Raw genomic sequence first — 12,243 nt, 5'->3', positions numbered from 1 at the left:
GGCTCGAGGTTTCAAGGGGTCCCTAAGCTGAGCCAAAGCCAGGCATCTGGCTAAATCCTGGTTCAAGCTTTGTGTGGCTCGAACTCCTCTGTGCTCAGTTGGTTGCATTCTGGACTTCTAGTTTTGTAGCCATAAAAGTAAAAACAGACCTCAAAGTTCCCCAAAGTAAATTATAAAACCAGAACTTAATAGGAGTAAATATGTGTCTACAAGACAGAAGGGAAGGTGGTGGCGAGGCGCCCATAGATCCATAAAAATACTTTTCTACAATATAAAACTAAAAAGAAAGCAGGCATGGCTTTTTTTTAAAGTTGAAATAGCATCAGTGTTTTGCCAAATTTTTTTACAGTTGAAATGAAAATAGTGCAAACGTGTTTTCATTAAATAACCCCTCTCCTTTTCAAAAGTTTGGTTTGAAGTTAAGGGGAAATCTCTGAGTTTCTCGTCAGCTGAGGGTCTTCTCAGATGCTGCTTTCCCTTTCTTTACGACTTGCTGTGCTGCCTCACTGAGACACTGCAGCACAGCATGGGAGTCCATAAAAACACCTGTAACACAATTACCTTCTGTCCCCACGGTGATATACGAGGAGAGGGACAGAGAAAATGGCTCTGATAAACATGGAGGTGCTCAAGAAATGTTCTCAACCCTCCCCCCTTGTACCCTGGGTCCCCCCACTCCAATGTGGGGGCAGTGGCTATATCCTCTGTGCCCTCCACACAGCCCACAACCACACTTTCATATGAATGTCAAAGCTGTCAATTTCTTCACTTTCAGTTCTACTTATACCTTCTTTACTACTTTGTCTCGTGAAGAAAATACATTGTCCTCTCAAGATAGAAGCACTAGGATCACAGGTCTTAATCGGGGAGGCATCCAGGTCATAAGAAGAGGCTCCTGCTTGCACTTGTGTTTTGTATCCTTTAAACCTGTGTCCCTAATCCATATGCAGGCACCTCAAGGATAGAGCTCCACAGTGCCCAACTCACGTATGCCTCGGCCCTTCAACGGCGTGAGGCGTTCCTTTATTAAATAGTTTTCATTAACACATAAAGTGATGCACATTCATACCTATCTCATCAGATGTGATTACTCCAGAAGAATATAGGTATCATGTGAAGCAACAGGAACGGTGTGGCAAGTAGACCCCTCTCTGATTGATGAGGGCAATTTTGCATGTTTCTTTTAGACTCAGCCAAATTGTCCCTGTTTAGACTAGGACCACCTAATTATTCGATTCTTCACTCTAGTTTTTTTTATTCCTGAATAAAGGCAGGTTTAACATTGACCCTGGACCACAAATTACAGCTACAAAAATAAGCCTGCGGCTTCAGAGCTTTCATTTACTTTTTTCTATAGCCATGCTGCAGATTTTCAAGTATACTGTGCAGCAATGTTTAAAACCATTGTCAAACCCAACAGGTCCTAAAGGAAAATCTGTTGGCTTTGCAATGTTTGTTTTGGTTTTCCAGCAGCAAATAAAAAAAATGAAGAAGTTCATAGACCCATGTTCTTTTCTGGCTGGCCTCTATGAGCCTTCCTTCAAGGTCTGGAGGCCACCCATGCAGCCACATAACAGGACCCACAGCAAACTCTTATACAGGGCTCCCCAAGGAGTTTCCAGCCTTCCATACTCTCTGTAGGAGTGGTCAGTGTACACAAGAGGCAAAGCAATCTCACTGACTGTGGATGTATTCTGTGGAGTTCTAGAAGGTGCTCATACATGAGCAGATTGGCAGAGTGAGACCACAGCACAACCAAACAAAGATTATTCCAAACCAAACCCAGCCTAAGGAGCACCTAGTCTCGCACACCAATTTCATGAGCTAATCCTCTGCAAATTTAGGGTCAAAAACCTACACAGTGCTTGCCACACTAAGGTGCATATTAAATATACTGAATCCAATGGTTAATTTGAGCTGGTGGTTTCTAGTGCCCAGCCACCGGCACTTTGTCAGATCCGGAATTTATGACAGCCTGCCATATTCTGGCGCTGTGTGTCTTATTTTGTGATGAACACAACCATAGCTGTATAATAATTCAATATACATTAAAATTGACTAATAGCTGCCACCAAAATCTATAAGAATAGCTTGGGCGTCACATATTAATCATTTTTAGGGTTGAGCGCAAGCTCTCTGTGGGCTTTTAACCACTCCCACTCTTGCTATTCATTCTTTGTTGTGCTTGTCTTAAATGCTTCATTTTTATTTGTGCATTTTATGAAATGTTTCTCCTTTGTTTGCTGAGTTCCCTCTCAGGCGATTTCACTAAGTGAACATTGTTGTTGGCCATCACACTATGTCACGCTTCCTTTTGTTATAGCGTGTGATGGGCCCTCCTCCAATTTCGGTTTGCCTTTCATCCCAGACGCGGTCCTTTCTAGACATTGAGCGTGAGAGTTATTGGCTCCCTGCGTGACACACATGGTGGCCGTGGTGCTTTGAATTGACTTGCTGGTGTCAATTGCGTTACTTTTCATTTTCAATTTATGTGGCAAGAAAAGTCCAGTTAGGAATTTATAACTCTAATAGCTGTAACCCGAGCAAACGTGAGACCCTTTGAATTGCAAATGCTTGTTCATGTATTTTACAAGTCTGAATTGTCACACTTACGGTTAGTAGTTGTGTTGGTGCTGTCACTGACAGCGCTGGTAGGGATAATGGGTGGTGCAAGCTGCAGTGGCCTCTTGACAAGGGAACTGCCACTTAAATCCTTTTTACAAATTATTCACTGATGAATGCATGCATTGATTTTGGTAGAGGGGTGAATTAAACGGGGTTTATTGAAACATTACTGGACTGCATTTGTTGGAAATGGAATAAATTAGTATTGATTTTTATAAATTAATATTGAGATTTTTTTATGAACCAGATCACGATTTTGCAAACAACAAAAAGGCTTACGATTATACTAAGCCTTTCAATCTGTAAATGTAAAATCGGGATACACCCAAACCTTGTATAAATATCTGTTGGATGCTTAAGTTTTCCCTACGAAAATGTTGCCAGGTAATAACAAGTAAAGTAAAGTTTGTCTAGGGAAAGATGGTCCATATTTCGGTGTTTGCAGGTAGGGATGAAGGAAAATATGCGATATCACCATGCGTTAAATCAGAATCTGCATGTTACCCCCTTTCTTACCTGCACGACTTGGTATCCGGAGAAACTGCATTGAGCGGTATCAGTATTTGGGCAGGCGGCATTACCTCCCAGTGTATTTTAGTAGACAGAATTACATCCCAGTATATTTTAGCAGACAGTATTACCTCCCAGTGTGTTATAGCAGGGCTGTATTACCACCCTGTGTATTTTAGCAGGTGGTATTACCTCTCCATGTATTTTAGCAGGTGGTATTACCTCCCAGTGTGTTTTAGCAGGCAGTATTACCTCCCTGTGTATTTTAGCAGGCAGTATTACATCCCTGTTTATTTTAGCAGGCGGTATTTTCTCCCAGCATATTGTCAGGCGGTATAATCTCCCAGTGTATTTTAGCAGGCAGTATTTCCTCCCAGTGTATTCTAGCAGGCGGTATTACCTCCGGGTGTATGTTAGCAAGCAGTATTACCTCCCAGTGTATTCTAGCAGGCGGTATTACCTCCTGGTTTATTTTAGCAGGTGATATTACCTCTCCATGTATTTTAGCAGGCGGTATTACCTCCCAGTACATTTTAGCAGGCAGTATTACAACCCCGTTTATTTTAGCAAGCGGTAATTTCTCCCAGTGTATTGTGTCAGGCGGTATAACCTCGCAGTGTATTTTAGCAGGTAGTATTACCTCCCAGTGTATTCTAGCAGGCGTTATTACCTCCCGGTGTATGTTAGCAAGCAATAGTAAATCCCAGTGTATGTTAGCAGGTAGTATTACCTCCTAGTGTATTCTAGCAGGCGATATTACCTCCTGGTGTATGTTAGCAAGCAATATTACCTCCCAGTGTATTCTAGCAGGGGGTATTACCTCCCAGTGTATGCTAGCAGGCAGTATTACCTCCCTGTGTATTTAAGCGGGCGGTATTACCTCTCAGTGTCTTTTAGCAGAGGGTATTACCTCTCCATGTATTTTAGCAGGTGGTATCACCTCCCTGTGTGTTCTGGCAGGTAGTATTACCTCCCAGTGTGTATTAGCAGGCAGTATTACCTCCCTGCGTATTTTAGCAGGTGGTATTACCTTCCAGTATATTTTAGCAGGCAGTATTACATCCCCGTTTATTTTAGCAGGCGGTATTACCTCCCATCCATTAACAACACTCATACCATTCAAACATGCACGCACGCACCAAACATTCATCTCAAAACATCACACACACACTCATTCTTTCACACACGCACGCACATCCATTAACACTCATAACATTCAAACATGCACGTATGCACCAAACATTAATTTTAAAAGATCACACACACACATTCTTTCACACACAGACACGCACGCACATCCATTAACAACACTCAAACATGCACGCGCGCACCAAACATTCAATGTAAAACATCACACACACACACACACTTACCTTCAGCCTCCAGGTCCCAGGAGGGTTGGGACTGCTGCCTTCCCTCATTGGCTGACCTTAGGTCAGCCAATGAGGGTAGGCAGCAGTCCCAGCCTCGTCACAGAGTGGGATGGGGTCAGTGAGACTGCTGACCCCACCCCACTCTGTGACGAAGTGTCACTGATTGACGTGCGCTTCAGGGCTTAAACCTGAAGCGCCCAGGTAGAAGTCAAAGGGTGACGCTTTCCTCGTCACCCAGGGGAGGGCCTTGAGGCACCTTTGCTGAGCCAAGGAGGTCACGCCCATAGGAGCTGTGGCCTCCTCAGCCCAGCAAAGTTTAGCTCAGGCATCCAGGAGTATGGGCAAATCGCACGTCTCACTCCTGGCTGTGTGAGTTGAAAATGAAGAGTGTCTGTCAGACTGGCCTTTTTTCAGCCTGACAGACACTCTTCATGAGGGGCAAAAGGTGGGGGGCGTGGCCTCTCCGCCCTAAAGGACGGGCTGCCACTGCTCCTGGTATATTTAAGCAGGCGTTATTACCTACCTGTGCATTTAAGCGGCGGTATTACCTCCCAGTGTTCCCCCACAGCTGAAGCCGAGGGCCTGAGTGCACCGAAACTTAGTTTACATTTAATTTCCCTGTTTCGAAGTAATCATTAGCTAACCCAACTGTGCTGTTTGCTTTGTATTTCCTCAGCAACTGTTCATGTCTGCTGACGCCAACCCCACACTGCCCTCCAGTACCTCAGTTTCCAAAGAATCAAACATGGACTCAGACGTTGGTGGGAATCTGGAACGAACTGAGAATGGCTCGGAGACCTCAGAAGAGGCTGGAAAAGACTGCGTTGTTTGCCAAAATGGAAGGGTCAACTGGGTACTTTTACCATGCAGGCACGCGTGTTTATGCAACGGCTGTATACAGTATTTTCAGCAGTGCCCCATGTGCAGGCAGTTCGTTCAAGAATCATTCTCACTCTACAGTCCGGCCGAAGCAACGACAGCCATTAACTCGGAAGGCAGGCATACAGAAGACAACACTGCGCATTATTAGGTTAATGGGGAGGTGTCACTGTGGACTCTTAAGTATTGTAAAGCATAAGAGACGGACTCTGGCCATTGATATTGTTCAAAGGTTTTGTTAAGAAGTTGAAAATTGTGTTATCAGAGGTTGTACATATTGTTTCAGCATGCAGGGGCACCAGTGCTATTGTCGTGCCTGAGTCACACAATTATGCTTACATCTGTGTTGTAGATGAATACCTACAGATTAGATAGATTTCATTTGCATGTACATCTGACTTCATAAACCCCATAGGAGTATTCGTGAAAAGGTATCGAAAATGTAGATTTCCACCCGTATTTCTAATTCTCTGTATGTACTCATATATGTGGTGGACCTGACAAAAAGCACTTTTCTCATTTTTGTTTGTCCACACGTAAAAATGTTCTCTGTTGAGGAATCCTTCAACGCCCATATAAAGGGGGGCTGTAAGTAACCTATCCTTTCCCATCCCGAGAGGGCCTTTGCAGGATTAACTCTCCTGGGTGGGTTAGGACTTAAAGGGTGTGCATATATCGCAAACCTACCAGTTTCTGGATATTCCTAGCCATTTTTCGCCACCCTGGAACATACTTTGCCCTGCCCTTGGTAGGAGGCTGGCTATTGTGGAATGTGTGGCGTACAATCGGAATGCGGGCACAAACATTCATTAATCTATGAATGTCCATCCACAGGTAAGGATTTTACATAGTTAGGGCCTGATTCTCACAGGTAATCTTACACTTTTGTAAGAACAAAGGTATTTTATTTACTAGTACTATTTTTACTACTGTGAAGTCTCCGCACATAAAAAGATAAGAATGTCCTATATTTTTATGTTCGGAGACACTGCAGTTGTCAGGATACTAAAAGTAAAATACCTCTGTGAATAGCAAACAGTCCTACACATTCACAAAAGTGTACGTTTACCTTTGTGAGTCAGGCCCTATGGGTTAATTTACGTGCACAAAAGATCTCAGCGAGTTACTGTCATGCTGAGACCCTTGGTCACTTAACCGGCTGAAAACACTTGATTTACATTAAATAATGCTAATGGTGCATTTGAAGTAAGTATTATTAATTTATTAAATATAAAAAAAAGAGCAGCGTGTCAATTTGTATTTATGTAACGTTTCCTGCATTTTTACTGTGTATCTGCTAACTACAAGGTTTGTTGTTTGCATTGTGCACATATGTATGTTTTGTTTGCGCTGAAGTGTAAACGTGTTACACCAAAAGAGTCTGCGAACTGTTCAGACTGTTGTAAGTGGTGTTTTTTTCGCCATCTGTATCAGTTAGGCGTAGGCCTGTAACAAGACATCAACATGCAAACCCTGAGGACCTAGAGCAGCCATTTTAGAAATTGTTAATTAAGGCAGCAACGCCCAGCAAATGCCTCTATTTGAAAGATTTGTATTTTTTAGTAGTTGTTTATTTGCTATTTTCTAATTTTATGTACAGAACAACTGTAAGTGTCTTTTGATGGTTGTCCAATCAAATAAAAGACCACCGACAAGTAAAGCGTTTTCCTCTGGTACCTCTGCATGCTTTAGAGGTAATTCTTCTCTTAAAAAAGAAGTAAATAGATTTTTTTTTCCTGATGAATACTTCTACCTGATCACCACCTTTTACATTTCCCCAGGCACCAGACTGGATCCAGAAACCTTATCTAGCAGTTGCTCCAGTGCACCTGTATGTGGTGCTGAAGGACTCTGCGGTGGCCTCATACTGGCTCCTAAAGTGATGGTGAGGATCCGTATATAGGCTACACTGCTGCATTTTGACGTCAGATGTTTTTTTTTCTGTGCCCTTTGATGAGGTCTGGGTCTCTGCACCTGAACTATGTTGGTTCTTCACGAACTTCCAAGATGTAATGCTCCTTTGGTGACAGTGTGATTGGGATGCCTCCCCACTGACCAGAGGCTTCATCCTATGCTGCACCTGCTAGATGCAGATATAGGTTTTGAACCTGCAGGAAGTCTGTGGTGTCTCAAAACCAAATATGATTCAAAGTTGTGTTACGGATACTCACTAATTTACCCAAAGGTTATCGGGTAACAGGAGACAGAGGTGTATGTTGTTGAGTGTAAGAAATTAGGCTGTTCATTTTCCAAGGTGGTGGCCAGTTCCCACATTAATCCCAGATCAGGTTCCCATCCTCATGTCAGTCTAAGACTAAGCTAAGGATAAATGGTGAAAACACAATAAGTCATGACAGGTATGCTTTCTCTGTTGCTCCCGCTCCAGGAAAATATTGCAGTCAATACTCAGAAGGCTGAATTCCATCTCACTACTGTAGTTGATGTGCTAGGCCACAAATGTCCCAGGCCCTCAAATGCTCAGCAGGAAAAGGCTTTCAAATAGGCAATCCTGCAGGTTTCCTGGATGATTCCTAGTACCTCTGATGTGTCTTCGGGCTTCCTGAATCTGCCGAGGCCCCCAGTTAGACTTCATGTGGCAGCTCCTGTACCAGCTTTCCCCCTGCAGCATCCACCCTTCCCTACACTGCCACCGTGTCGCACTTCCAATCCTTTGCCAGAGGTTATGCTGGTTCTAGCCAGGTTGATGTCAGTCCCGACTCCTGAGGCGCCAGTTTCAGATATGACCCAGGCACTAGTGTCTGATAGAGCAGAGTTCAACTAGATCTTGTCCAGTGCCTCATTAAATGAATACTAAGGTATAGCCAGGAGCAGTGCCTCTACCTAGGCGCCCACATTTTCAGCGCCTTGAGCTCTTATTCGGTTTAGATGCCACACAAGACTTGCAGAATGTTCCCCATGATGGGGATGAGGAGGAGGCAGGTCATTTGTCTTCCCTCTCCCCCACACGCTGATGATTGATTATATTTGTACCTCTGAAATGCTAATGGTCTTAACACTTCCCCAGAGATGGAATTGGACTCTCCATTACAGCCACCACTGAGGAATGCACCTCTTTTGATGTAGTAGTACAGAGGGCAGCAAACAGTGATTAATTTAAGCCAGTGGTTGCAGGTGGGGCCCAAGAGCACTCATTTTGGGGACCAGTTCTTATTTTTATTCATCAGACTTTGACCCAGCGCATGAGAGAAAAACATGAAAAAGAACCTGAAAGGGTGACATATAGGGACAGAGTGTGTGCTGGTGGATGAAAGAGGATCAGGTGAAATTAGAAACACACCGCCTTGGTATATGCCACTTGGACATCCAATAAAGCAGGCTTCGGGCTCCAGAGCAAAACAATAAACCCCAGCACTTATTCCTTTACAAATTAAGCACTGGCAGCTGTTGTTGCCAGTTGCAGAATGCTAAAATATTCCTAAATAGATTCTGCACCCTAACTATTTAACTTCAGAGCCTTTGCTACCTTTCATTGATGCCATGTCAGACACAGTGATTGCAGTGTGGTCCAAGTCTTGCTTGACACCGCCATTAAGCCGCCTCATCTCTAGGCACCACAGTTCTACTTTGGGGGATTCAGCACCCAATGCCAGAAAATGTTGTGGTGCAGTCTTTAGGCAGAAAGTCAACCCAAATGCCTTCCCTACTGCCCCACCTGAAAGACAATCAAAGTGCCTTTGCAAGAGGGTGTTCACTGTTGCTAGTGTGACACTGTGATCTCTGATTGCAACCTGCCTGTTAGGTATTTACACTGATTCCCTCTCTGATGTGGTGAGCAGGCAGGGCAAGACAAAGCTAAGCACATTTTATAAGGCTGTGCTGAAGTCCACAGACAGTAGAGATTGTGCTATGGGCACTAGTGTAGTGACTCTGGCACCAGGCTGTTTGGTGACGAGGCCTATTTAGCTTTAGAGATATTTAAAGATAACTGCACTGTGGCCTTATCCTTTTTCTTGCTTTCTCTGGCCTATCAATTCCATCAACAATACTGAAATTTCAGGAGTTACTCCCAGAGACTGGCTTACCTTGGAGGTGGCCATCTCAGACCGTATAGCTGCTCATCCAGCCCTTCTATGGCTCTAGGGAGCATGTTGGTGGAAGAAGGCTGGGTCGTCACCAACATGACCGGCCCCTGTGTCCTTCCCCTGCCAGAATACGCTTTTATCTGCCCAACTAGTGTATGTTTACCTCACACTAGTGGATGCTGCAGGTTGCTCATCATGGAAACACCCTTCTATTTTCTATCAACTCCCCTACAGTTCCTCCTGTTTTCACTCAGACCTCAGCAGAACGTGTCTCCATGGTTGCCAAAGAGGTGCAGCCTTTGCTGGACAAGGTAGCAATCAAAGTGTCCGCCAAAAGGAGAGAGGCAACATGTCCAACTTCTGATACTTCTTGGTGCCCAAAAATGACAGTAGATTCAGAACGATTTTGGACCTTCAGTTCTAGAACACCTTCCTTTGGAAGGGCACATTGAAAATGCTGATGTTGGTCGAGGTCCTCTCCGTTCCAGAGACTGGAGATTGGATATGGTCCTTGGACTAATAGGATGCATACCTTCATGTACCCACTTTGCAATTCCACTTTGTTTCGGGAAAGGAACACAGTCAGTTTACCATCCTGCCCTTTGGGTCCACTTCAGCACGCAGGCTGTTCACAAAGGTGATACCAGTGTTCGCAGCCCATATTTGAAGATCAGGAGTGCATGTCTTCCCATACCTCAATGACTTGCTGTTGAAGATGAGCTCATCAAAGTCAGTTGCAGACCACATGTGGATGAGCACCTCACTGCCTTCTTCCCTACGGGTCACAATCAACAAGCAGAAATCTCACCCTCAACCACTGTAGAAGATTCCCTTTATAGCAGGCATCTGGACGTAGTGTTGTGCAGAGCCTTTCCACCTCAAAACAAGTAATTTAGGATATGATTCTGATATTTCAGGCTCGGTCCTATATTCTATCCCAGATGTGTTTGTCATCTGGACTTGTGTGTTTTGCTGCCCCATGCCCGTTGGAACAAGTGGGCTATGCACAAAGAACCCCCACCTTCAAGGGGCACACCACTGGGAATGTCTCTCAGACAACATCCTTGTGTTAGGCAACGTGACTCAGGACCTCCAATGGTGGATGAAAAATTCCAGTCTCCCTTGAGGCTGCCAGTGCTCCCTTCCACATTCACAGGTCACAGTAGTGAAAGATGTATCAACCCTTTTTTAAAACAAATATTTTTTTTAGGTCATTATAACAAGGGCTCAAATAGTTGCCCATTACAAAGAAGGAACCAGTTTGGAAGATCGTCAATACAACCAGTATCTCTACACAATTCAACAGTGACCCGAGGATAATTTGGTAGGCAGCAACATATTGACAGTCATAATGAAGCAAGATGCATGGGTCATTCGTTCTGGTGTGGCCGCACTTCATTTGTTCATCTTGCATATCCAGAGCCAAATATTTAATCCAATCCCCCCATATATTGTGAAATTTGCATTGACAGCCCCTGCCCTTGTGCGTGACCCATTCTGCTGCCATGTATCCATCTTTTCCATTCCTGCACAGTCGAGGTATCAGAAGCCCGCCAGTACTTGACCGGATCTCTTTTAGCTATCACCAGGCCCAGATTAGAGAATGTTAATTAAGAGCGGGTAGTGTTCACCTCAGTGGGTATGCCCAAGAGTGCATACTTAGGGTCGTCAGGTAAAGTTGTCCCTATAACTTTACTCAATTTGAGGATTATTTTTTGCCAGAAAGAATGTATAATCCAGCAGGTCCAAAGTGTATGTAGAAAGTCTCCCCTTTGTCCTCCATAGCGCAGCCATTGCGGTGATGGTGCCCTCCCCATTTTGTGCAGTTGTGCCCTATTGTAATAGATTCGATGAAGGACTTTCAGCTGTATGAGTCGCAACCTGGACTCAATTGCTACTTCTGTGGGGACCATTCATTAACACTGCTTTCCAGTCAGAATCTTCAAATTCCCCTAGTTTATTCTCCCATTTATGTCTAAGCTTTTTAAGGATGTCCGGCATATTATTACTGATGGTCTTATATATACAGGGAGTGCAGAATTATTAGGCAAATGAGTATTTTGACCACATCATCCTCTTTATGCATGTTGTCTTTCTCCAAGCTGTATAGGCTCGAAAGCCTACTACTAATTAAGCATATTAGGTGATGTGCATCTCTGTAATGAGAAGGGGTGTGGTCTAATGACATCAACACCCTATATCAGGTGTGCATAATTATTAGGCAACTTCCTTTCCTTTGGCAAAATGGGTCAAAAGAAGGACTTGACAGGCTCAGAAAAGTCAAAAATAGTGAGATATCTTGCAGAGGGATGCAGCACTCTTAAAATTGCAAAGCTTCTGAAGCGTGATCATCGAACAATCAAGCGTTTCATTCAAAATAGTCAACAGGGTCGCAAGAAGCGTGTGGAAAAACCAAGGCGCAAAATAACTGCCCATGAACTGAGAAAAGTCAAGCGTGCAGCTGCCACGATGCCACTTGCCACCAGTTTGGCCATATTTCAGAGCTGCAACATCACTGGAGTGCCCAAAAGCACAAGGTGTGCAATACTCAGAGACATGGCCAAGGTAAGAAAGGCTGAAAGACGACCACCACTGAACAAGACACACAAGCTGAAACGTCAAGACTGGGCCAAGAAATATCTCAAGACTGATTTTTCTAAGGTTTTATGGACTGATGAAATGAGAGTGAGTCTTGATGGGCCAGATGGATGGGCCCGTGGCTGGATTGGTAAAGGGCAGAGAGCTCCAGTCCGACTCAGACGCCAGCAAGGTGGAGGTGGAGTACTGGTTTGGGCTGGTATCATCAAAGATGA

General features: G+C 44.2%; 1 protein-coding gene across 3 annotated transcripts in view; it reads left to right on the top strand.

Moving 5' to 3' along the window:
* The window catches only part of CGRRF1 (cell growth regulator with ring finger domain 1), a 107,729-nt gene extending 101,122 nt beyond the window's left edge, over positions 1 to 6,607 (top strand). For all 3 annotated transcript variants that reach the window (XM_069208544.1, XM_069208543.1, XM_069208545.1), the window contains exon 6: positions 5,185 to 6,607. In XM_069208544.1, the coding sequence (XP_069064645.1) occupies positions 5,185 to 5,538 (354 nt within the window). In that variant the 3' untranslated portion in view covers positions 5,539 to 6,607. The remainder of the gene's footprint in view (positions 1 to 5,184) is intronic.
* The last annotated feature ends 5,636 nt before the right edge of the window (positions 6,608 to 12,243 follow it).

This window comes from Pleurodeles waltl, chromosome 9 (genome assembly GCF_031143425.1).
Source record: "Pleurodeles waltl isolate 20211129_DDA chromosome 9, aPleWal1.hap1.20221129, whole genome shotgun sequence".
NCBI lineage: Eukaryota > Metazoa > Chordata > Amphibia > Caudata > Salamandridae > Pleurodeles > Pleurodeles waltl.
Note: the sequence above shows the minus strand (reverse complement) of the source record. Positions and strands in the feature narration are given on the sequence as shown.